This window comes from Pollicipes pollicipes, unplaced genomic scaffold, assembly GCF_011947565.3.
Source record: "Pollicipes pollicipes isolate AB1234 unplaced genomic scaffold, Ppol_2.1 Scaffold_7261;HRSCAF=8764_pilon_pilon_pilon, whole genome shotgun sequence".
In the NCBI taxonomy this organism is placed as follows: Eukaryota; Metazoa; Arthropoda; class Thecostraca; order Pollicipedomorpha; family Pollicipedidae; genus Pollicipes; species Pollicipes pollicipes.
The window spans coordinates 13,561,222-13,588,236 of record NW_023597054.1 but is presented as its reverse complement, the minus strand read 5'-3'; the positions used below and the strand labels follow the sequence as shown (position 1 = coordinate 13,588,236).

Sequence of the window (27,015 nt, the reverse complement as noted above, 5' to 3'; positions counted from 1 at the left end):
GCCGCCGCCGCCGGCTCGGACCCGAGCCGGGCTGTGACCTGGGTGGGCGTGCGGGGGGCGCCGCTCCGCGCCGCTGCCCCGGCCTTGGCGAGCCGGGTCGGCAGCCGGAGAGCGGCACCACTGGAAAGCCCGCTCCAGCTCCCAACCGCGGCAGCACGGACTCCAGCCGGCGCGTGTTCGCGGCGCGCTGCTTCGGAGCCGTCGCAGCTTCCGCGCCTGCGACAGGACAGCTGCCAGGAGCGGCGCGGTGCCTGCGATGCCGTCACCCGCCACCGTCGCCCAGGCAGGACGGACGGCCCACTGCGACAGGACAGCTGCCAGGAGCGGTGCCTGCGATGCCGTCATCCGCCACCGTCGCCCAGGCAGGACGGACGGCCCACTGCGAGAGGACAGCTGCCAGGAGCGGCGCCTGCGATGCCGTCACCCGCCTACCATTGCCCCGGCAGGACGGACGGCCCACTGCGAAAGGACAGCTGCCAGGAGCGGCGCGGCGCCTGCCGATGCCGTCATCCGCCACCGTCGCCCGGGCAGGACGGACGGCCCACTGCGACAGGACAGCTGCCAGGAGCGGCACCTGCGATGCCGTCGCCCGCCACCGTCGCCCGGGCAGGACGGACGGCCCACTGCGACTGCCATCCAAACAGCGTCGCAACAGCCGAGCCCAGACGGCCTGCGGCGGCGGCCGCCTGGCCGGAGCTGGGGGGCGCCGGTCCGCGTGCGACCGCGTGTGACGGCGCGGGATGGCAGCGGCGCGGACCGCCGGCTGGGAGCGCGTCAGGTGCATTCACAGCCTCTGCCGGAAGCGGCCGCGCTCGGCCAGTCATGGCTCTTTCCGGGTACACTGGCGAGGTGACTCACTGGCTCCGACGTAAACAGTTTCCCGAAAGGCAGCCACTTTGTCGAGCGCTGGCCACCGTCCTGAATGATCCCTTTCTGCGCAAGCTTTCTCTAGCTATCACCGTCCTGCCGAAAATGACGCGAACTACAGCAGAACACCCGAGGGCAGCCGCTTCTTTCATCCGCAATGTTATCCAACTCTCAGAAAGTCAACACTCAAACAGTCCTCCAAACTGCAGAGTAGTTACACGAACGGCGGCAAACAACCCGTCCCCCAGCTTCCCTTCCGGCGGTTTCTCGCCGGCGCCTCAGCGCCACCGTTCCCGGGGGCCGCGCGCGGCAGCCCGGGTCGGCCCCTCCGGCAGTGCACACAAACAGTGGGGGGCGGGCGGCGCCAGCGGCCGCGAGCGCCGGCGACGGCGCGGCGAGGCACGCGGGCGCGAGCGGGCGGCGGCGCCGGCCGGCCGGCGGCCCGGCGCCGCCGCTGCAGCCGGTCGGCGCCCGATGACAGTCCCGGCCGCCACGCTGGGGCGGCTGCTGTCGAGACCGACAGGAGTGCGACCGCGACAGGTGCCGCGCGCAGGGGAGCCGCGCACCGTGCGAGAGATGCGGCGCGAGATTAAACCGGCTGCCGCGTCAGGTGTGACATCCGACGCCAACAACAGCGCGCTCAGAATGTGGACGAGGTTCCGGCACGGCGCGAGCGCGAGCGACTCCAACCGGCTCGTAAAACGGGTCCCTCGTGACAAGACGTGCCACCACACCGACCGCCACTCCGGCGCACACCAAGTGTTCATGAAACACCTGCGCGGACGGCATCGTTACTGCTTGAAAACAGCGCACCGCCACAAGGTCGCCGCGGTCGCAGGTGCGCGTCGGTCGACGCGTCGCCGCCGACCGCCTCGGCGGCCGGGCGGAGGGCGGCCGGCGGCGGCCGGCGGGCGCGCGGACCCCGGTGACGCCGCAGCCGGCCCCTCAGCGGCGGGGTGTCGGGCCGGCCGGGCCGCCCGCCGGCGGAGGGGGACGTGCCATTTGTCGGCCGCCCTCCCGGTCGGCGGCCGGCCGGCCGGGCGGCCGCGGAGGGGAGGGTCCCGACCGAGGGAGGGAGGGAGGGGAGGGGAGCGTCCCGGCCGCCGGCTGACGTCACCGGCGCACACATTCCAGGCGGCGGCTGCGGCGGCGGGCCTGGCGCGAGACCCGGAGCTCGCCAAAGGGCGCGGCGGCGGAGAGGTGGGCAGCTTCGGGGCCCGGATCTGCCCCACCGCACGACCTCGCGCGTCCACGGCAGCGTCCACCGCCGGCCGGCGTCGGGCCGGCACCTCTCGAGCGGCCGCCGCGACCACAGCGACCGCTCGAACCCAGACGCCACCGTCCCCTCCCCATCCCGACAAACAGCACCCACGCGTGAGCGGGTACACCCCGGCGCCGGGCGGGGGCGCGGACCCCCGGCAGCTCGCGTGAGCCGGCCTGGGAGATCCGAGAGAACATGCGACTGCTGGATGTCAGAGAAGGGGCTAATGATTATAGAGCCAGTGAGTAATGGATATGCGGTGAATGATCCCAGGGCGCGTGGCAAGGCTGATGACTCGGTATTTTACCCGGCATCAGCATCAATTACCCGGTTTACATGGGCAGCCGAGGATAATTCGAATTAAGATCGGAACGGATCATGCGACGTTAACCCTCTCGGCGAGGGGCGTTTACATGGGCGAAACCGGCTTTACGTCGGATTAACGGTCGATAGTTCGATCCCGCTTAGTTCGAATCAAGGAACGGATTATGGGCGAAAACTGCGCTTTTGAGGCGAACTGAACAAAACAAGAAGAAAAAAGCCGGTACTCTGCGTATGGATGGCGAATGTCACGAGCCATGGTGGGCGCGAGACAGCTTTGAGGGCGAGGAGGAAGATGGACTCCGTTGGAAAAATGATCTGTGCGGGACTCATAGGCTTTATAGCTACAGCACAAGCCATAGCACTTGAAACACAAGAGTTGCGCAGTCAGCACTGCCAAATCTGTCACATAAACAGTGTTATATGCAAATTTTTACTAGCGGGAAACTTTGGCTAGCAGGAAATCAGTATTTTCTTGTATTGGCCAACGACACGCACAAACTTACCACACTCATATCAGTATGCCACCCAGCATCATGTCATCTACTTTGCGCAGCCCAAGAAACACATTACCTACTCCCACACTAATGCATTTATGAGCAGCCTGCAACAGTGAGCTAAGCTACAGAAATGACTCATGAATGCTACATAGTTAGTGGCAAAAATTGTGTAACTATGTTGTCTTTCCCCATCCAATGCATCATCAGTACCTGAGGGCAGCATTGCCATTTAGACTTGGCATGGACTGGCAAGTCAGAATGCAGCTATTTGCTTTCTTGACATACTAGGGTTGAAATACTGCTTTGATATCCTTGCAGTCAACAGTATTGGCTGATATAGACTGATGGCTAGGTGGCACAAACAGCTGTGTTCGCACAGTCCAAAGATCATAACATGTGAACTAGCCCCAGAGCTGTCATGACAAATGCAATCTGGGCTCAAAATTCATAACAAATGATTTATTATAACAACAGCTCAATTATCCACCTCATGGTTTGCAATGATACATGTCACAAAAAAGCACCGAGGTAACATATTTACTCACCAGTACAAAAACAGGTAATGATGTGCACCACAGATGTTCTCTGCACCTCATGTGGCATTATGTTAGGTTTACTTAGTTTATGCACTGTTTTCTTCCACATGAAATGCACAAACCTGGATTTGACAGAGTACTGATGACAGCTATTTTCATCCAGTGCTCACATTTGCTTTCCTGACATTTTGGAACCATCACTGGGCAATTTTGGCCCCATCATTAAAAATAGTTCACATTCTGCACTGACTGCAATGATCTATTGCCTATATTTGTTGATCCTTTGCATCATGCAGGAATTATTGAGTTACCTATCTCACACACACTAAACCGACAAGCAACAAGCAGCCTAATCGCATCAAAAACAAATATTCCAGCCCCGGCTTCCTTGCCATTTGGTCTACCAGTGTGATGTAGCTTCATATTTCCTTGACGAGCCAGTCACCAATATCCAGCACATCCCTCCTGCCAATAGGTGGTCAACCAAATGTTCAAGTCACAGGAGGAATGTCTGCAAAATCAATCCTGGGGCATTTATGTATTCACTTAATGCAAAAAACTATTGGTACTCCCTGCAAGAATTGTTGAACAGTTCAAGTACCTACCTCATGGCCTGCAGACACCCATCACAAAAAAGCACCAAGGTGACATATTTAATCATCAGTACAAAAACAGGTGATGATATGCAACAGACGTGTTCTCCATGCAGCATGTGCCATCACGTTAGGTGTTAGTTTATGCACTGTTTTCCTGCACATGGAACACACAAACTTGGATTTAGCAGAGTAATGATGACAACTATTTTCATCCAGTGTTCACATTTGCTTTCTTGCTGTTCTGACCCCGTCATTGGGCAATTTCGGTCCTACCATTAAAAAAGTTCACATTCCGAGCTGACTGCAATGATCTATATTTGTTCATCCGTCATATCATGCAGCAATTTTTAAGCTACCTTTCTCACACAAATTTAACTGACAAGGAACCAGCATCCTAATTTAAGGAACACCTGCAAAAACACTCCTGGGGCCTTAAGGTATTAACTTAATGAAAGAAACTTGGAGGCATTCTCTGCAAGAATTTTGAGCAATCCAAAAATTAAAGTGAGAACAAGTCAAAGCTATATAAAATGACCATATTACCTCCATTTGGCTTTTGGAAGCATGGAGCCTGCCCCAGATGTAAATTAATCTAACCTTTAGGCGGAAAGATAACACCAAGCACCGCCGACGCCTGCTGTCTGCATAGATCACGCGCCTAGCAAGGCTAAATTACGTGAGGATTTCTGTGCTGCTAGCCCCTCAAGGCCCTCAATAATAAGGGTAGTTTTAGCAGCATGGTGTCAACTTCACCTTCTTTCTCTTTTCCTTTACCATCTTGGACTTGGACCGTCTCGAGCAATAGCTAAAAACCCGTGGAAAAGCGGCAACACCAAACGAAGCTGAAATGGCCGTGAACAGAACTGCGTGCGCCAGGCATTTTTCTTTTTTTTTGTTTAGACAGCTGACGGCCGATAATTCGGACGAAATCCCTTCCTGAACGGATGATCCTCTCACGGGAAGGGATTTCCTCCGGCGCACGATTCGAATCAGCGGAACGGCGCGTGAGTGTATACATGGGCCGGATAGTTCGGATCGAGGACGGGTCCCGGCTCAATTCGAATCACAGCTGCCCATGTAAACAGGGTAAGTGAATCATGTCAACAAAGCAAAGCACTACAGCCTAGCTTTTGAGTGCGACGGCAAGCCCATCAACAGGGTGACCTGTCAGTGTCCCCCGGTCCCCCACCAAGAAACCGCGTCCGGTTTTGCTGTCAGCATCCTTCCTTTCCTCCAAACGCCTCAACCAGCGCAGGTGGCATCGGTGTGCTCTTTCGATCATGTCGCGAAGCATGAAGCTACCACAAACGTCGCGATCCCCTGCCCGACTGAAGCAGGGAAACAGGGGCAGCCGATGCACGGGTTCGAGCCCGGTCCGACCTGTCGAGCACGACTCGGGGCTACTGCAACTGTTCTCTTTCGTTTTACACCTGTCCCCGAATCCAGTCAAATCGGCGTGCTAGAAACGACGCGCGTAGAAACACGAATAAAGACTGGGTGACAGACAGCTTAAGCCATTGTGCAGAACCGCCGCGGGCACGCCGCGCAGCGCGACTGGCTGCCCGTGCCCAGCCGCATTTGACGGCGCGCGGCAGCGGTCGGCGGCAGATCACTGCCAAAACTCAGACCACTTTGCTTCAGACATGCATGACACATTCAACAACCCTCGGCGACATTTACTTCAAAGGCCCGAATCGATATTATCTCGTGAGCCAAACATCGCTCAGGGAGCAGGGTCAGAGCTTACGAAACAAGTTAGGCGCAGCGTGGACTCTGATCCCCAACGGCGACGGGCCGCACCAAACACCCCTCAACTGAATCACAGACTTTTAGCAGACGAAATGGCAGCAAGAAATACATGTCATGTGGGGGCAAACATGCTCTCCCTTTCCCGGCTGCTCACTTCTGTTATCATGATTTTCATTCCGTAAAAGACAAACATTGAAACTGTCGATCCCCACGCCTCTGCTGCGTTAATTCCCCAGGTTCACAATACGCGTCAAGCGACCAAAGCACAGCTACGCGAGCGAGCCAACATATAGTGGGCTCAACAGCCAGAGCGTCACAACACAGGTACCCTCCGACAACTGGTCTGGGGCTCCGCGTGCTCACAACACAGACACCCTCCGACAACTGGTCTGGGGCTCCGTGTGCTCACAACACAGGCACCCTCCGACAACTGGTCTGGGGCTCCGCGTGCTCACAGCACAGGCACCCTCCGACAACTGGTCTGGGGCTCCGTGTGCTCACAACACAGGCACCCTCCGACAACTGGTCTGGGGCTCCGCGTGCTCACAACACAGGTACCCTCCGACAACTGGTCTGGGGTTCCGCGTGCTCACAACACAGGCACCCTCCGACAACGGGTCTGGGGCTCCGTGTGCTCACAACACAGGCACCCTCCGACAACTGGTCTGGGGCTCCGTGTGCTCACAACACAGGCACCCTCCGACAACTGGTCTGGGGCTCCGCGTGCTCACAACACAGGTACCCTCCGACAACTGGTCTGGGACTCCGCGTGCAACGGGAGCCCCCTCCACACAGGGAACTTGCGCACCGGAGGTGTCCGACCGCAGACCACCGGCAGGTAGTGCCACACTTGAGCATATCACTTATCTCCCCCACGGCCGCAGTGGTCCTCCTAAGAATGGGAACAGCGTTGGGGGGGGGGGGGCGAGGGCGAGGGGGATACGACCCTCATTTCGGGGGGACGGGGACGTGACAGTTACGCTGTGTTCATACATGAGACAAATTGAGTCAGAGTAGTTAGCTTGCCCCGCCCACTTCTGAGACGCTGTCATGCTGAGAGGGTTCTATCCTCATTGGGACCCTCCTGACCACCGTGAAAACAATCCCGACCAGCCACAGGTCGCGAGCCAGTGGCCGCTTCACGCTACAAGCCCTGGCGTTGATTCGATCTTGGGCTCTGCCCTACAATGGCGCCTACTATGGCACTGGCCGTTAGTCCTCTAGTGGCGCCAGACCTTCACCAGACCGTGAGTCATGGATCCGACTTCAGTGCCCGGTAACCAGTCCTGGTTCCGTGCCCTGAGTGTGACCTCATGGTGACGTACCCCGTACTGTGTGGTCTCACGGGGTCACTGGTCAATGCGTCGAGTCAGCCCGAGTCACGAGCATGCGCTTACTCCACGGCCGCCGTCACATCACGAAATCACCCGAGTCATGCGCTACTCCTGGGCAACAGCTGCTGAGCTTAGTCATGGGTCACTCCACAGTACTCATCCCTGACCTGAGTCATGACTCAAGGTCAGACACTGGTACCGTCGTGTGTCAATATCTGACCTGATCCATCAGTTAAACCCAGGCAATCGCGCCTTCCCTGAGCCATTGGCCTTTCCACGAAACCAATTTCTGGACTGCCCCATAAACCGCCCAACGTACCAACCGCTGATCTGGGTCACCCCAACCCTCCTCCAGCCTGTGGCACTGATCACCCCACGGTACCAGGCCCGACTCTCAGTTGTAAGTCACTCCAAGTGCCGAGCCGCTCCGAAGAACCAAACCCTCAGCTGCCTAGCAGGCCACTCCAAGGCAAACGTCCCCGACCTTTATGCCGGGCCCACGGCGTTAGGTCCTGATCTACGTCGAAGGACACTGCACGACACCGTTCCCCGACCCCGTTATAAGTTAACCTTAACTATTAATCCCAGGTCGTAACCAGAGGCCACTCCAAGGTACTGTATGTCCTGTATCTAAGCTAATCCAATGCACCCATCCCTGACCTGTGCTGCTACAAGGTACCAATCTCTGACCCTGTGTTGTCAGTCACCCCAAAGTACAAAGCCCTGGCCCGCGTCGTAGGTCACTACACTGACCAATCCCTGACACTGTGACATAAGTTACTCAAATGTGCCAATCACTGACCCTGTGCCGTGGGTCATCAAGTCATAAGGCATCCCTGAGCTGTAACAAAGTTCACTCCAAGATACAAATATCTGACTGTCATAGGTCACTCCCATACACCAATCCCTGACCCTGTGTCATAGTTCAGTCCAATGCACTAAACCCTGTGTCACAGGCCACCGCAAGGTACCCATCCCTGACCGTCATAGCTCGCTCCAATGTACCAACACCTGACTCTGTGCCATAGGCCAATCCAATGTGGTCACTCCAAATCCCTGACCTGATCCTACGTCGTGGGTCAGTACAAGGTACTTATCCCAGACCTGTGCCGTGGGTCACTCAATGCACCCATCCCTGACCTGCGTCGCAAGCAATTCCCAACACTAGACATTCATCAGTCATTCACTTCAAGGTACCAGCAATCACGGACCACTTCACGGTAAGGCGGTAACAACTGCACACCCGAGCCGCGCGTCACTCGGCGAAGTCACCACCTGGCCCACGTCACGTGTAACCACCCGGTAGCTCACCAGGACCCGATCCGAATCACGTGTCCCGTGTCAGCCGGCACGGGCCACCCGCGCAGCTCACCCACCTGAGTCATGGGCCACTGTCATCGCGGCGTTCATGGTCTGAGCGGTCGGCGCTGACAGCGGTGTCGGCCGGCCATCCCTGACCCGAGACGCTCGCGGCGCCGGCGCCGGTCACGGCCACGCACTCCCACGCACCACTCGGGCGTCTCGCCGTGCACCGCGCGCCGCGTCGGCCGCACCGTCACCGCCCTCTCCCCCCGACCGTCAGCGCTCCACTGACGGATACGCGGATAAGACACAAAGCATCGGCCAATATCGGGCGGCGGGCGACCGCTCGGTTTGATGTATCAGTGCCACTTGTTGGTGGCCGGCCGGGCGGGCGGCGGGCGGGCGGGCGGGCGGCTCGGCTGGGCTCGGCGGACCCCGACTGGCGGCCGGCCGCCGCCGCCTTTGTTCCCGGCGGCCGGCGCCGACTCGGCCCGTCCGCCGAGCGCCGCGACACCGCCGCCGCGCTCGCACGCGCTAAATACCAGTTTCGCCTGACGCGCCGCCGCCAGGACGGCGGCCCTATTGAAACATCGCCGAGATCGCGGCAGGCAATAATCGCCCTTGACGGCGGCGCCGCACCGCGGCCGGCGGCCCGCGTATCTTTGGTGAACACGCCGGCTTAGCGTCTCGCGAGAGGCACCATAGATCAATTAATCAGGAGTGCGACGGTGGGCCTCGCTGAGACGCGCCGTGCAGATAGCGGCGGCGCGCGCGCGATTGAAGTCGCGCCGCGCGACAGGCCGGCCGGACCCGCGTCCAGCCTCCGCACTCCAGTCGCATTCCAGCGGCGGCGGCCGACGCCCGGCCAAACAGACTGCGGCCGGTCGGTCGGCCCGACCCAGCCGGCCAGCCCCGGCAGCCAGACGGCCGCCGCCCCCACCCGAGGCCACACCTCACGGGGCAGCCGCCGGCCCTCAGGCAGCGCCGCGCAGCCGCCGTCGCCGTCGCCGTCGGTCGCCGTCCGCGCCCTCTCACGGAGCCCGTCCCTCCCGACAGATCAACGCCGGCCAGCTCCAGGCACGCTAATCCGCATCACACGGAGAGGAAAGGTCACCCTCACTGGATCATCCACGGCCCGTCAGAATCACGTCACCCTCACACCGCAAGCGGACGTCCTAGCCTATACACACCTCCGATCAACTGAGGTGACTTGGTCCGCACGAGCGCCCGCGAGCGAGGATCACGCGTCACTACAGCCCAAACACACCAACACAACACACCAAGGCGTGGGTCAACAAGCGACGATGCCTATCGCTTGACACGGAGACCCGAGAACCAAGGAGGTTTTTGGATACACACGTATTATGTTATCATCATGAGCCCTTATGTCGATGATGAAAGACGTTTTTGGATACACACGTATCATGTTATCATCATGAGCCCGTATGTCGATGATGAAAGACGATAAATATACGAGAAGGTCAGAAGGCACCAATCCTAGGGTGACCGATGATTGAAGATATCAAACAATCATTGGGGTATAGCATAAGGAGACTGCTCCTGACCACTAGTGCTCGAAACGTTAACTATTTTCATAGTATATGCCAGCCATTGCCTGACATCTGCCTTCCACCAATTCCTCTTGCAAAACAGATCAGTTCTTTTCAACATAAGAGCATTCAATAACCAAAAGGAGGCCCAATCCTTTCTTGACTATATCACCCCACCGTTGGCGGCTAAAAAGCGGCCGCCGCAGAGACCGGGCCGGGAACGTGGCACGCATCGGCGCCAGCCGTCGTCGCCGCCGTGCGGCCCGCGCCCGGCCGCCCGGCCGGCCGTACGAGGCTGGCCGTCGTCGTCGCCGCGCGGCCCGCGCCCGGCCGCAGGCCGGCCGGCCGTACGAGGCTGGCCGTCGTCGTCGCCGCGCGGCCCGCGCCCGGCCGCCCGGCCGGCCGTACGAGGCTGGCCGTCGTCGTCGCCGCGCGGCCCGCGCCCGGCCGCCCGGCCGGCCGTACGAGGCTGGCCGTCGTCGTCGCCGCGCGGCCCGCGCCCGGCCGCCCGGCCGGCCGTGGGAGGCTGGCCGTCGTCGTCGCCGCGCGGCCCGCGCCCGGCCGCACCGGCCGGCCGTGGGAGGCGGGCCGGCGGCTGCGCCGTCTGCTGGCTGCCTGCAGAGTGCACCTGACCCCAATCACCACGCCGGCGGCGGCCGCGCCGCGGCTGCACGGCGGCGCCACCCGGTGACGCCGGCCGAGGCGACACCGGGCCGACGGCGACCGGCGGCGACGCCACGTACGATGGCGGCGCCGCCGCTGCTCTGGAGCGGCAGCCGTCGGTCGGACAAACGGGCCACTGCGGCCGTCTACGAAGGCAGCCATTCCTGAACGGTGCCGATGCCTCGGTTGGTGCCGAAGCCGCCATCACGGCTGGCGCAGCGTTCACGAGTGAAACGGTCATTACAGTGGTGGCCAGCGACGCTGAAGCAAACACTGGCAGTGTAGCCCCGACACCAGGCCATTCTCGTACCCTCCGGCCACTGTGCAGAGGAACGGAGGAGACAGCCAAGGCGAACGCCCCGCAACGCCAGCAGTGCACAAAGCCTAAAATCTACGCTTCCAGGGACCATCACCAGAGCGGGCGGCCGGACGAGCCGACGTGGCACTTACGGGTGACATCGGCTGCTGACGTTGCGCCCACCACCTATCCAGACACGCATTGAGGCAACGGGTTCCGGACGAGCCGGTACGGAGCGCACAGAAGCGGACGACAAGCGCACAGAACCGGCAGAAATCCGCACAGGCTGCGGACTCATCGGGTCGGATCAGTGCTCCGATAAGCCCAACACACGCATACACGGATCAAGAGCGACCGCGACACTGGCTGGACGGCGGCTGCCAGTGTCGCGACGACGCCTCTCTGCATGCACCCCCGGCCGCGACCGGCTCAGAGCGCCAGGCTCGCCGCAGCGCGTGTGCCGGCCCGGTCCAGCTGCGAGCGCAGAGTGCAAGAGGCGAAGATCAGGTCTGCGGAGCGCACTGTCCAGCTGTCGGGCGGGCGCGGAGGCTGCAGCTGCAGACGCCAGCCGTCGGATGAAGGCGGCCCGACCCAGCTCAATATCGCCAGGCTCCGACAGATGGGCCACGCCTGGTCAGCCATCAGTCTTCGCGATGGTCGGGGCGCGCAGTGACCGGCAATGTCAGAAAGATAGCTTTGTCTGTACGATCAGGCAGAGGATAATACGGAAGAAGGGAGAACAATAATAACAGCCTGGCAGTCGACTAAACATTACATTCCAAAGCGCACCATACGCTTGTCTTGCTGTATACAGTGCAAAAGAAAAAACTGTCACGTAGGGGATTCAAGTGGTTAGACGCCGTTCTAAAACGATCCCACCACGACGAAAACGTTGGCGTGATAGCCACGAAAGCACGCATAAAATCAGCTGATGGAACAGAGCACGCACAATGGCATAGTCCTTTCAAGAGAACACCAAGCAAAAGGCGAAAATGAAGCAAATGAGTGGAAGAAAATGAAAAGAAATCTAGCAGCAGTGCGTGGACGACTCAAAATTGCCAATGGCCTCCGGCACTCGAGGCAAAGATCCTACGCTGCACACCTGTTCACGGTCTAGTAACGCAACACCGTGCAGGGGGTAAACGTTTTCTCGAAAACCAGAAATCATTATCATTCCGGGCCATTGCACATTGCGCAGCCCGGTTAAATAATAGCGACGAAAGACGACGGTGAGTGCATAGCGCGAAGTGGTGTCTGAGGCTGCCATTGGAGGGCAAACATTGAACCATGGGCACGCACCTAAATACATCTGAACCTCCATGACATACACTAATTTGGCAAACATTGGAGGCTTCTGAGTGAGAGCTGAGTCCGCAAACAACACTATATGAGTCCCTTAAGAAGTTTAAGAACGACTCTAGCGTTATATGTGGTCCACACCTCGCCACATAAAGACAGATAGGAAAGTAAGAACGCGGATAAGAAACGTACAGAAGCTTCATAACTATTTGCAGACGACGCCACCTAAAACTCCTCCATAGACGTACAGATACAAGTGAATACAGGAAAACTTGGAAATGAAAGCGAACAGCTGGAAAGGATAGACGAGGTTGCAACACCAAATGCAGCGAGTGCATGCATCCAGCTGTCCTGCCCGCGCGGTCGCGCCGCCATGCGAACCACCTCCTCAGTGTTTTTAAGTCGGCCCCATGCCCCTACACAACCAACCGCATCAACTGCCTCCGCCCGTTCGTGTCGGGCCAATACGCTTACGGACCAAAAACGCCACAAATGTACTGCACTGACGCATGCTTCGGTGCCTCCCGAGATATCGACCGACGGCGTGGCATAGGTGCGACATCAGCGAACGCCGCAGGCTGAGGTGCCGCCCCGCCGCTGCCACGGAACCCTGCCGATGCGGAACGCACCGTCATGCAGACAGGTCAATGGATGCAAAACGGATCTTCGAGAGCCCGACCCCGAATTCTGGATCATTCCTGTGGATCTCCTCGGCCTTTAAGGACAGCGTCGTGCGGCGATCTGCTAAGCTTCGCAAATGTTCAGTGGAGGGGGACCTTGATACATTAAACCACGAACTGTGCAGAGACATCTTCCAACTGAATGACTGGGCTGCGATATCTACGATGTTGGTAGTTCGGATATAGTTTATTGGCATACTTCAAATAAGTGCGAAGTAGGGTAAGAAGATATAAGAGCCTTTGCCCTTATCATACAAAGGGCAATAAGAACAGTGTAAATCAAAGTAGACACTTTTCACTTCCTCTTTAATAAGAGCACAGGCTCGTTATTCACATTGATTTACAAAGCACTGAATATTCTTGAACTTTTGCATTGCATCGAATGTCTTGGAATTACAATTCTACTCGTAAATGTCATGAAATTCTACTTAATCCGGATTTTGTGTTTTCGACTTAAGACCCCTACGGATCTCCCATTGGCCTCCAGAAAGAGACGCCCGACCAGTGGCCCCGTCGGCCCCGACCAGTGACCCAGTCGGCCCCAGTCAGCCGCCGTGCCCAGGCCGGGCGACGCGCGCCCCGTGCTCACCCTGCGGCGTGGTCGGGGCGACGTCGGTCGACGGGCCCGTCTCGGCCGACGGCGGCCCGGCGGCCACCAGGCCCTCTGGGTCGGGCTTCAGCGGCGGCGAGCCGGTCAGCCCCAGCGGCACGCCGCCGTCGGGCGGACCGGCCGCGCCGCCCGAGCCCGACCGCTTCGCCTTCTTCGACTCTTTCGGCTCCTTGATCATGCTTTGGCTACGACCGCGCCCCCGGCAGGTTCATGCGTGCCTGTGGAAGGGGTTCGGTTAGTACGCTGTCGTTCAGCAGCTCGCGACGGTTGCCGATGGCAGGTAACACAGAAGAAGCGCGACTGTGAAAAGGCCCTCTTGTTCTAACCGTGGCTTCATTGCCAATAACCGGGTATTTACGGCTGCTGGCAAGATCCCTGAACCGACCTTGCGGCCTGCTGAAAGCTGTTATGTTAACCAAACGAGCCATTCCACGGCAGCATGTGGAGTTTACAAATATTGCCGAACGTCAACCAGGCATGGGGGTCGCAGCCGGCTTTGGGCTCGGCCTCAGCTGGCAAGGGTGCACTTTTCTTCGCTTCAGATTCGGTATCCGCTTCAGGCCATTTTTCACGACTGACTTTGGCTTGGGGTTCGCAGCATTTTTGACGATTTTTTTTGGTTTACGCTTCAGCTTTTTGTCATTTCGAAACGGCTATCTTCGCCTTCCAACAATTTTTGAACCATGGCTCCGGCTTCGGTTTCCTGTCAGGTTTCGGTTTCATGTCAGGCGTCGGTTTCCTGTCCGGCTTCGGTTTCATGCCGCCTTAGACCAGACTTCGGCGCTGACTTGGTGATTATTTCCATGCAGTTGCGACGTTACTTACACGAGTTTTCACTGTCCCGTCATCCGCATTATACATGCAATTTTTCCGGCTGCGACGCATCCGTTTGTTACAACTCGTCTCAATTGCTCCGTAAGCCTTGATTTATATTTTCTGATCGCACGCGGCTTTAGCACACCCAAAATGGTTTTGATATCGTAACACCATGTTGAACACTAGGTTCCACTTCGGCTTTAGTTTCACGATTTTCACGAACATATGGATTCAGCTTAAGCTCCCCGTTTCTTTAGATTGAAGCCGTCCACTTCGGCTTTCCGTGCACAAATTTCTGAGCCAGTGGCTTCAGCTTCGCCGTCGCAGTTCCACCCCTTCCCCCCCCCCCCCCAGATCCAACTCTGAAATCAGAAGGCTGACTTTATCTTTATGCATGATGTCTACGTAATGAGCCAAGATCCATCGTTTGACGAAGATCCACGTAAAACGGGATAAGACCCACTCACTTGGCCCCAGGTATTATTCATATTATTATATCATACCACACCGGGTTTAGTTTCCTATTCAGTCGGGTGGGGGGAAGGGGGCGAACTCTCCAACTTTGAGAAAAAGTAGAACAATGCCGGGGAGATCCTCGTTTATTTTAGTGGTAGGTTACTCCACTTTTCACTGTTCAAACCCCCACCCTCAATCCATTTTGCGAAACTTCACCCCTAATGCCGCACGGGGACCAAAAATGAATCCCCAGAGCCGAGGTCGCCGTTGCAATTTTTGTCAAAAACCAAAGGTCGAGGGCAGAAATTCCACAGAGACAAAGGTCCTGAAAAACATTCCGGCCTTTTTTGGTTTGGTAGCTTTTATCAACTGCTGTTGCATGACGGAACATCGATATAAATTTAAAGCCATTCCTCTCACCATACTTCGGTTCTGACACGGGAGAAGAATAAGTTTATTCTGGCTAGCCGTAGGAAGAGGTCGCGATCTAAGACCGTCGCCGTCATCAACATCAAGACTTTTCGGAAATGTACCATCTACCCCAAAAATCAAAGATCACCAAACAATACGCCAAGTGGTTGCAGAGATTCCACGGCAACAGCCGCAATCGAGAGAGCTTCTATAAATTTCAGTCGCATTTTTTCGGAAAAAGTGTTTGTGCGTGATTAGTAGAACACTTTGGTCATGGTAAAAAATGTTTCCCCAGAAACGCACCAAGGTGAAATGCTAGGCAAGAACAAGTAGGCACAAGCCAATGTCGAATGTTCGGGATTGATATTCCGAGCCTTCCGGGTACACCTGTACGTCGCTGTCACCTGTGCGGACGGAAGAGCCTCCGAGGGTAGCCTTCACTGTTCCCATCCCCGACACACAGAAGGTCGGCATGGGACCTCCGACCAAGGCAGTGGGCCCCGTTAGCCCATAAAGGCTAGCATATACTGTTTGGGCCTAATGGAACATGCCCATTTTGCATTATTTATCGCCAGGGCTGGCTGAACAAGACATCTTAGATTAGAACACGGACGATTCAATATTTAAACAGAGGCCATGCTTGGACACCATATGAAAGACGGTGCAAACATTTCAGCTCATATCTTATCTGGCAAATGAGCTATGGCATCAGTCCGAACAGCCGGTACATAAGCTTGTAAGTCGACGCCATGATACCTAATAAATGTCTTGCAGTGTTTGTAACACATTTTTATCTTGTTTGGTAGTTCTCATGGATTCAATGGTTCAGCGTCGCGCGTAATTTCTACGCCATACCAGCTTTAACGTAATCAATAACTAGCGAATAACTTGAGCTGATGGCATTCATCTGAAGACAGCAACACACCGGACCTTCCAACCAGAAGCCACAAAAAAACTCACACGATCGCGTTCAATTCGAGGTCGTTCCTGTCCTTTTTACGAAACGCGCGTAGTCAAGTCCATTTAATTGAACGCCAGCGACATGAGCGAAATTAGCGCTCAGGTGCCATGGGGCAACCGGGATTCGAACCCTGTTTCGAATCCTGATTCGAACAGCAAAGCCCAGTTAGCACAAGCCATGTTTGCTCTTACCCCTTACAGTGAACACAGACATGTGCGAGACTGATAGGTAGAGAGAAGTGTTCTACGCCGCGATTGATTCGGTCAGCGCACATAACGTCACACAATTTCACTTCCGGTATCTCGGTCGTGCCTAAACATCCCATGTCAAGGAACACACCGTCCCCGGCTTTTGGTTACCATTGCAGATATGTTCAGCTCAGTGTATGTGGCAACATCGCCTTTCAGTCAGCACCTGCATGTTGGCGGTACCTGGACGGTTATCTTCCGTGACTTACGATATAATATGGATGCATACAGGGCCGTAGTTTCGCAAAATAAAATAGGGAGGGATTAGCAGCTGGAAAAGGCGCAACATATCTCCAAAATAGCAAACAAACGGGCTTCTCTTCGGATTTGGTCCACCTTCATTTCAAAGTTGGAGGTCGGAACACAAATTGGGGGGGGGGGGGGAAGAACCTCAACCCCATCCCCAACTGAATAAGTGACCTAAGCAACGTCTCACTCACAGGGACGTCAGTTATCGATCTGGAAGTGAACGATGCCACCATTTTTAACTGGCGTTGACTGGTGCACTGTGGCCAAAACCGAAACCAGCCGTGCCTTGCAAATTACGCAGGCATGCAGACCAGTTCACTGCGACCAATATGCATTAAAAAAGTAGCCTCTTGGAAGCCGTTCTCTCGCACTTACCAAAAAGCGCAGGCAAATTTCACTTAATCAATTTTACTATCTGAAAAAGTTACTACCGGCCAATTTTCCACTTTCTATTCCCAGACCCCACAATGTGCTCAGCTCGGTGATGACAGCGGTGCGCGACCTCGCACACAAGACCACAGGGGCCATATCTAAAGCGGTCCCTTATTATCGTCGGAAAGCTTCCCCGGAGAGTTTTGTTTACAAAAAGCCGGACAAATCAAAAGGGTCACAGCATGCAATGAACCCTGGAAGAACCCTGAACTTGCATGGAACGAGCGCAACATTTAGAGGACCCGGCACACGGACTGCAAAAGTCGCGATTGCGACGCTAAAATTTCCGTTGCGCGTAAATTACTCATGAGCGAGCACACACTGCATAACAATAATAATATATCACAATGCCAAAAGAACCGTTTGCTGCAAGCTGCAGAGCAAAACAAGGGGCAGGATCATGATTTTCGCAAGAAGACGTTGCAATGGTAACGACTGCTTGGCACGATGTGTCCACTGGGGCGGGGCCTTGATGTAAAGCCTGTAAGTAAACGGCAGACATCGTTTTAGGATAACCCGTGGTTAGAAGTTACGGCGTGGACGTTTATGAGCTACGGCATGGGCATTAGGATAACCCGTGGTTGGAAGCTACGGAGTGGACATTTATGAGCTACGGCGTGGACTTAGGGTAACCCATGATTAGAAGCTACAGCGTGGACATTCTAAGTGACGTCTTCCGACGTCACTAAGTCGGCACTGGAACCGCTGAGACGCGCAAATAACTCAAGAAGTCAGCTTGAAATCCCCTCCGGCTCAGCACGACATACCTTCTCTACTAAAATGGTGCACAAAAGTAGGCCTGTCGCCGATCAGCCATCTTAACCTTTCAGCTCTGCCAATACGCCGTACATAATCTGAAAATTAGAGCACTTCCATAGCGTGCCTAAATATCTGGACAAAAATCATCAGTATGACCACGCAAGGACACGTTTTTTGCCTTTAAGAGTATCCAGAATAATATAGAACACAATAATGCATGAAACGCTGGGACCGACCATGCTCTTTGTTTTTGTCGAAAACAGACATGTTCTTTTGCAGAAAAGAGATTCAGCCCAGTTCCGTTGTCTTGCACTTGACATCACATTCCAACCAATCACATCCAAGTGCACGTGCACATCGCATCGCTCGGTCAATCAGAAATTTTCTCACTTCGGCTGTCATATTATAAAAATAGCCCTAGTGAGATATGCCCCGAACTAAAACTTTCAAATTCAGATACTCGGTCTTTTTAGATCGGTCTTTAAGATCGGGGATTCGGATCGGATTCGGATCGGGGATTACGTTGTGAATATTTGTCAACGTTTTGTTTTCCTTTCCGGGCTATCCTTGTTCAGAAGCCCATGTCAAAACCCGCTTAAGATATTTTGATTACCTTAAAACTATACAACTATTTGAATAACCTGTTGAAGGTTCGTCCCGCGTTATACATTAGCTGCTTTGATCGAAACCCCAATATAAATTGATCTGATCGGAACAGTTGGAGATCCAAAGCACATGACTTCATAAAAACCCATTCTCTCCCGCCGATAAGTGACCGTAACCTGTAACGCTTTCCTCCATCGTTTACGAAGACCCGAATGTGATGACTTCCAAACCAATTTCGATCACCTGAGAAATAGCATGAACAAAAAACAGGGCTGGAAACCTACATTTGCATTGATTTTTTTCTGAGAGGGATACGGACATATCACTACGAAATAACCTAAAACCCACAGCAAGTGTCCTAATTCTTCCTATTTTCCTTTTCCACGTTAGTTTCGCCCAGCTCCAAAACAAGCGCGTTTCGGGGTTGTCCGTCATGATCCTGGCACGCGGTCCCCCGCTCCTCCTTGCGCAGGTGAAAAACAGCATGTACACCTTTTAATATACCATGATTCCGAATGGTTTGCATGGGCGGCTCTGGTCGCCAGATAGGACAGCGGAGGGTTTTACGTGCCGTACAATGCTGCGGCACGGCCACCCCAGGCCTGGGTTGACCCTCGTTGGCCAGTTGCCAGCTGACCTCTCCATGTCAGTTGGGCCACACACTTGGGCCCGTACCCGAGCCTCTGGGTTACCAGCCCAGCATCTTTATTCTAGACCAAGGTTACGGCGAAGATCCCGCCTAGACCACAGAGATATTGACACTAAACCACGGAGACAATGACACTAGACCACGGGCACACTGGGCCACTCGACCACTAGACCACAAAGACATTATCTAACATTAGTTCTAACAAACGTTAGGCACTGTATCATGCATAATTTCATTACCATGATCCATGGGAAACTAAGTTTGATTACCGCCAGGCGCTGTCAGAAAATGCCAAGCCTCAAACCACAAAACAGTGACAATTGGACATTGTCATGCTAAAAATCACAATATGAAAGACATTAATCCCACCAATTCGACCATATCACGAGCGATCTCCCTGCATGATGCATCAGTCCCGGCGACCGGCCTTTTATCGCAGCATAGCTCCGTTATCCCAACAACTCGACGTTCACGAGGCGGCGCTGGTGGGGTGGGCTTTGGGGCGGGGGTGCCGGTGCGGGTGGGGGTGGGGGACTTATCACCCCCCTGGGTCTTGGGTTAGCTCCTGAAGCTAGCAACGATGCAAGTGTTAACAGTGTGGCATCCAAAATCAACGGTCTCCCTCACTCCATGGGATCCCCCCCCCCTTCACCCCCACCCCGAGCAGCGGCTCGCCCTCCCTGGAGGTGCCTCTGCACTGCAATGCGTCGCAGGCTTCAGCTGCCCGACATCTGCCGGGCCTCATTTCAAAACAGGTTCGCAACCGACACCGTCCGCTAAAATGAAGGTCAAAACCCCCTCCATTCTTTACCCCACAGCAGCACTCCGTACCATGACAGGGTACATCCCCCGGGTCACACTGGCTGACCTTTCAGTCGCAGTGGTGTTGACGAGCAGTATCGCCCACTCAAACGTGATTAATCCATCACTGACTCAGTTGAAAAACAGAGATCACGGGGCGAGGGTCAGCCATTTGGACTGTTTTCAAGATTCTCGAACATGAGAAACTTCTCAAAATTGAACTGGGTGACATAGCTTTGTCTTGTTTTCACAGTTCAAATAAATAAAAAGTCCACCATACATACAGCCCAGCCTGGTTACACCAGTAAGTACTGAGTAGTCGATTTCACACGCACGCACGCACGCACGCACGCACGCACGCACGCACGCACGCACGCACGCACGCACGCACGCACACCCACACCACACCCACACCCACACCCACACCCACACCCACACCCACACCCACACCCACACCCACACACACACCGTGCAAGGATCCCTCAATCATCCAAACCCAGTAACAGAGGATCCCGGCTCTGTGTTCAGGTTGATAGCAACTTAGATTTGTGTGTGTCACGGAGAATGCGAAATGCATTCTGGTAAATGGTCGAACCTCGAGCAGAGTCTGCCAGAAGTTGCATCTTTAAAGCCGTGATTCAAGAATGCTGCGCACGTGCGGTAAATATTGGAATGTGGATTGATGCCCCAGGACAGTGAGCTCGTTTTATGGTGTTATCAATGGCTTAATTACGTGCGGGTGATACAAGTCAGGAAGCTGGGCTTGTTCTCGATACAACACGCAGTGTTGAAACGGAATATTATTCTCGACGCATATACATGTGCTTTTAACTGTGGAAATACATGTTCACAGTCTTTCGATAACCTTTGCATCATGTTCTCACCAACCTCAGGTCCGGAAACTAAAATCATGGTCCCTTCGCTGCGCCCAAACCAATGTTAGCACCCAAACACAACGCTGTGCGCAAAAACAGGGACTGTATTATCACAAAATATATGCTTGTGTGCGTGAGCGGGGGGGGGGGGAGCTCAGCACGGAAAAAATGGCTTAAAACATTCTACAAAAAGAAACGACACCAAAGACAGCTCTCTACATTTCCTCTACGAGGTGGACTCCAGCCTCCTTAAAAGAAACAAGTGAGCAGGAAACTTTATACATGTGTATGAAACTAATGCAAGCATGGCTTTGGGATCAGAACATATTTTAAGCGTAGGCTAATGTACAGAGACTGCACTTGTCACGTACGCGGTGTCGCTCACGTTGAATTGTTCTTTTCTCCTGTGGCAGTTTGACCGAAACGTAGCGCAAGAATATCTTTGTACATACAGCGTTGCATGGATGAGTGTGGAAACTCTACAACTGTTCAGGTGACGGAGAAGGTCAATACAGCGGGGCTTTCCCTTAGACTAAGCCGATAACAAATTTTCGCTCTGTCCTGCTCTGCTTCCGATCCGATGCTGGGGCCTGGCCGGCCACTCGGGGGGGGGGGGGGGAGGGGGGAGGGGACTGGCTCTTCCGCAAATGAAAGCGTCGCCGGCCGCACGACCAACCAGTCCGTTATCAGGTGACAATTTGAGCCAACTTCTGCGTGCTTGTTAGATCAAACGGTTTTAAAATCAAAAGCTGTTTGACCACCGCTCAGCTGATAACAATCGCGGACTCAATCTAGCGTCTGTGTCAGTTCGGTCTGGCACGAGACGCTCTGGTGGCGAGACTAACGGGTGAAAATAATTTCAGGCACAGTGTTGCATACAAGGTGTGCAATTTTCCGTAGTCCACCCATTTTCCATCCAAGGGGGCCTTGTATGCAGAGAATGTCTCTTTTCCACGCACCAATACAGCTTGCCTTTTAATAGAGTGAGCAAAGCTAGCAGCAGGCACGTGCGCGTCATTTTCTCCACCTCTCGTTTTCACAAGGAGGGCTGGATCTCGAGCGGTTCCTGACCATGACTCTCATGGCGGCTCCTGGTATAAGTTGCAGATACTTGTACTCAAAACATCTTTCCTGGGGCATTTTGCCGTTATGTTTGGACATGCTATAGTCAGGACCGTGAAATCTGAGGTGCCTCAAGCACTCCGATTTCATGTTTTTTTACCGATGTTTATAGCCTCGCATTTTATTTGCCATGTAAGAGACTGGACAGCGTCCTGCTCCCTTCCGTGCACCTCTTGTTAGCGATTGTATTGTCTGCGCTTGTCTTGAGCTCGTTATCAAAAACACCATCAAGAAAATCATGGCCGTGTCTGGGGAAAGTTTCCGCCTTGAACAAAAACAAATGAAGCTATCATGCAAATCTCCTGCACCAGTGCATAGTGCAGGTGAGAGACCACAAAGCGTCGCTGCAAATTTCTCTCGGGGGCCAGTTTTAAGGTAACTCAGATCAGCCTGTAGGGGTGGGGTACTCAATGCAATCGACAAGACACTTGTTTCGTATGCGAATAAGCGGCGGCCGTCACCTTGAGGCTGCGGCTTGGAGGCCCCACTGGGAACTACAGCACAGCTCCCGCAGCACGGCCACAAACCGCACCACGGCGGTGCTCAGCATAAGAACCGCCGGCTCCACGCTACCGCAGCAGGCTCGGACCCAGATGGGTATGTTCGGAGCCTGGCGCCGCGCGAGTACCGACAGCCGGCAGTGGGTCCGCGTGCGGACGGGGCTGCCCCGGCCAGTGGCGGCGGGCTCGACTCTGAGCCGGCCGACCCCGCCCGCCTGCGGTGGGCTCTAGTCCTGATCGAACTGCCCCGGCCACCAGCCACCGCCAGTCTGCCACCTGTCCGTCGGGTTCAGCGGCCCAGTCCGAGGGTACCAACGGGCTGGCAGTGCTGCGTCCTGGCAGGAGCGACCAGTCCTGGTAACCCGCCGTGTGTCCGGCACAGGCTGCCGTCCAGCCTCGCTATACCGCAGTGCGACCAAGCCGCCGCGGCCGTCTGGCATGCTTGGAGCCCGTGACAGCGGCGCCGCGCTGGGTCAGGCGGACGCGGTGCAGCCAGCCGGCCCGCAGACCAGATCAGGCCAGACCAGACCAGACGAAGACGGCGGCCGGACCATAGCCCGCCAAACAGCGGCTGTGAGCAGACAACGGACTGTCCGACAGAGGACAGAGCGCCAGCGGAGCAGAGCGGCCGCGCGGCGGAGGACTGCCGGACCCGTGCACGGCGGCCGAGCAGCGGGGGAGCTGCCCATCCTGCCCGCCTGCAGCGTCCGCAGCGGGCGTGCGGCCGGACATCTCCGGGCCGGCGCTGCACGTGGGCCGGGCCAGGTCCGGCTCGGCGCGCGGCGGCCGGCTGCGACAGCTCGGGAGGCATGCCGGACGTGTGGCGCCGCAGGGGTGGACCTCGGACCGGAAGGCCCGCGCCGCAATCTGCACCCGTCACGCTTGTCACCAAGGACGGAGGACGTCAGCCCACAGAGGGGGCCATCTCACCACAGATTTGACGCCATCCTCATGCTGCTGCAAAGACAGGAGTGAGCTAGTGTCGCATGTGCCCCAGGATTGACAGCAGGCCCCTGAAACAGTATCTGCTGCCCGATTTTTGTCGTTTAAAAGCGCCTGGCAGAAGCTGCTGGTAAAAAAGGCCGAAATTGACAATAACTGGAAGATGGCAAACTAGGTTCATCGCTAATGGAGCCAAATACGATGACATCAGGACGATACAAATTATACCTTCAGTAGCCTTGCTGAGCCCTTCCCGCTGCCAACCCCGGCTTCGCCCACTGTAACAATAAGGACTGGTCGATGAACACACTCAGCCGAACAGCCGAAGTTATACCGAACTAGAAAAGGCAATAGTTGGACAAATGACAAAGCAGATAAACTTTACTTACACCGCCTGTTCACACAATGCCACACCGCCACGCGCTGGTTACAGCACCACCATGCGCTGACACGACAAAGGCATTATTATTGTTTGCCTTATCATGCGACTAAATCGCACCAATTATCATAGCGAGGCAAATCCATTGACCGATAACTGCATGGTAGCTATTGAATAGCAAAACGTAGGGGTTACAATTTCAGTTTATCAACCAGATGAAAGAAGCAGCTGTTTAAATCCGGAAAGAGCACGAAACTCACGACTTTTGCAACAACTTGTGAATTTGGGGCCAGGTGGGTCCAGATGTGGACCGCACAGTGGCAGCAATGTATCTTCCTTTTGCGTGATGTTTACAAGCTGTAGACTGCTCTGTTTTTGTGCAGTGCATTCGCATGTGATTACGCGTCTTCACTAACCGCTGGATAGCAAATCCATGGCTCTGGGTGTTAACAGGTCGTAAAACGAACCCTCATATCTCACATATGTGATATATGGCTTGTGTGTATGCAAGCCATGGTCAATGGTTATCGGCCACAGGTTTCAGAACCAATTATGTGCCAATTCAGCACAAATACACCGCACATTTTGACTGCGCGTTTTTATTTCTATGCTATTGCTGGTTTTCCGACAGAACAGCTTTCAGTTTCTCCCAGTTCGTGCCGGTTGTGACCGGTAAAAACCGGAAAGTGTCGGAAAGTCGTTTCGGGCGCTGGAAGGTGAGCGCTGATTTGCCCCTCTCCTTGGAGGATCAGCTGTTACTGCCCGGGACGAGACGGCACGCAACGTGGAACACAGCCTGGAGGATGACGCCATTTTCAGACGGCACTTCCATCCATGAGTCTCCGCAGGAACTTGCCAAAGCACTGCCGGGCCATGCGCGTATTTACTACTCGTATCTCCAAAGCCGAACCGAAAACTGTCCCCCGGAGACGGCGATCATCCGAATCTGAAGCGCCGCGCCGCATCATTCGTCAGCACAAACAGGACGTGGGATGCAAAGTCTTAGCTGTAAAACCGGCATACTTTGCTCCGATCCGCGGCATCCGGCAGTGGTGGTGCCGCACGATATCAACATGGTCTGACGTCATATGGTGTTTAGACAGGCGTGCCCATGGACGCAACAGCACAATTACATCCGAAGATGACAAGCCATCATATGATTTGTCCGCTCTTCTGCCTAACTCGTAGGCTCCACACACCATTAGGAACGAATAACTGATTGATGTCATGTGGGAATGACATATACAAGCTAAGGAAGGTTATTTCTCAATTTGCTCTTTTCCTAACAAGCTCAGACCTTCAGACAGCTTGTGACAGCCATTCACAGGGGTTCATTATCGTTTATATATATATATATATATATATATATATATATATATATATATATATGCGCCAGGGTTCCAGCGACATACAGCACCAAACAAGGACACGTATGCCACTAAGACCTTACAATACGTCGTTAACGAAACAGTGTTGCTGACATCCAGCGTTTCCTTGGTTTGCGACAAGTTCCGACGTGTGTTTGCTTCCTTTCCGAAGCAATTATCGTAAAATTTACCTTCAATGCGCCTAAACGAAGCTCTTTGTGTTCAGAATGGTTCAAAATGGTCGCGCCAGCAGCACCATGGTGGCACTACACCGCCTGGACGCACCCCAAATGTCAGAGCTCTTTGCAGCCGGAAGCTGCAAACCTGTGGGAATGATCCAGCTCGACAGGCCATGCCTTCTCTCGTTGGCAGGCACCCGAGCGATGGTGCGTAACGTGGGTGAACTGCCAGGCTATGCCTTCTCTCGTTGGCAGGCACCCGAGCGATGGTGCGTAACGTCGGTGAACTGCCAGGCCATGCCTTCTCTCGTTGGCAGGCACCCGAGCGATGGTGCGTAACGTCGGTGAACTGCCAGGCCATGCCTTCTCTCGTTGGCAGGCACCCGAGCGATGGTGCGTAACGTCGGCGAACTGCACATATATGTGCTGTGGTGGACCCTCTATTTTTTTCGGAAAAAAATATAGAACAGACGTTCCGTTAACAAGAAAGACACGCCTGACACTGTTCTCCGAACAGTATAGATTATCTCAGACAAGTAGTGACGGTCCTGATGCCTGTCCGCGTCAGCTGTTCCGAACAGGAAGTGGACGGGTCACGGCAGCATTGGGCGGCCTCCCTTTGGAAGCCATTGCGGCTTAAACCATGCCAGCTCTTGTTAAAGACTTGCCATTTCAATTACCCCGTGCGTACAGTTGTTTTCGAAGAACGCTGTTTAATTGCTCCCGTCACCAGCCCACGCACACTTCACACTGCGCAGCACGCATATCAAAGCCACTTGTGAACGCGGAACATTCCCAACGGCTGGCGGAAATGGCACCAACAACACGACTCCGCCGCCACGGAAGCCGCTGCGGCCCCACCGGCGGTCACACGTCAGACCTGGGGACACACTCTACTAGAACTTGGACATTTAAAGCCGTGATCGTCGTTATGGCACGGACATGGCGCGACCCGCCGAACGAGAGCAGACACCCGACACAGGAGTACCCCCCCCCCCCCCCCAGGCAGGTCACGAGAATAAAGCCAGGTCGGAGCGCTTACGCACGGAATGCTTCCGCTTGCATCAGCACCTGCTGTATGTACCGTGTGCGATAAAGTAATGCACCCCACCCCCAGAGTGTGAGCAAAACCGCTCTAGCCGCGCGTTTGTACAAAACAACGCTGAACGTCTCCTACACTGTAGAAGCTACTGTCGTAACGCTGCGTACCGCACCGGGGCTGATCACTGCCCCCAGTTCGGCTCCGCACGCGCCTACCTCCGGGGCCGGTCGGCGGCGGGCTCTCCAACACCGTCGGCAGCAGGGCAGCGGCGGCGTCCGAGGGCGGCGCCCGTCCATCAGCTGACAGCGCCCTGCAACAGGACGGAGAGACGCGGTGAGCGACGCCCGGCAACTACTCCGGCGCAGAGTAGAGCAGCAATCTGCCGCAGAGGAGGGCAGCACTCCGGCGCAGAGGAGGGCAGCACTCCAGTGCAAAGGAGAGCAGCACTCCGGCGCAGGGGAGGGCAGCACTAGTGCGCGTCTGGGAAACCAGAGGTGCGGGGTTCGATTCCCCGCGGCGCCCGCCCTTCCTGCCAGGGTGAGAGGCAGGCGACGCCATATAGCCTCAGCAGCTGAGTGCGTCGTAAGGCCCCAATGACATGACAGAGAGCAGCAGTCCGGCGCAGAGGAGGACGGCAATCTGCCGCAGAGGAGGG

At 55.4% G+C, this 27,015-nt stretch overlaps 1 protein-coding gene across 1 annotated transcript in view; it reads right to left on the bottom strand.

The window, feature by feature from the left end:
* Positions 1-26,617, bottom strand: part of LOC119111065 (collagen alpha-1(I) chain) — a 41,815-nt gene extending 15,198 nt beyond the window's left edge. Inside the window, exons 1-2 of the mRNA XM_037234891.1 lie at positions 26,576-26,617; positions 13,546-13,784 (exon numbers count right to left, since the gene is read on the bottom strand). Coding sequence (XP_037090786.1) covers positions 13,546-13,744 — 199 coding nt within the window. The 5' untranslated portion in view covers positions 13,745-13,784; positions 26,576-26,617. The remainder of the gene's footprint in view (positions 1-13,545; positions 13,785-26,575) is intronic.
* Positions 26,618-27,015: the final 398 nt, after the last annotated feature.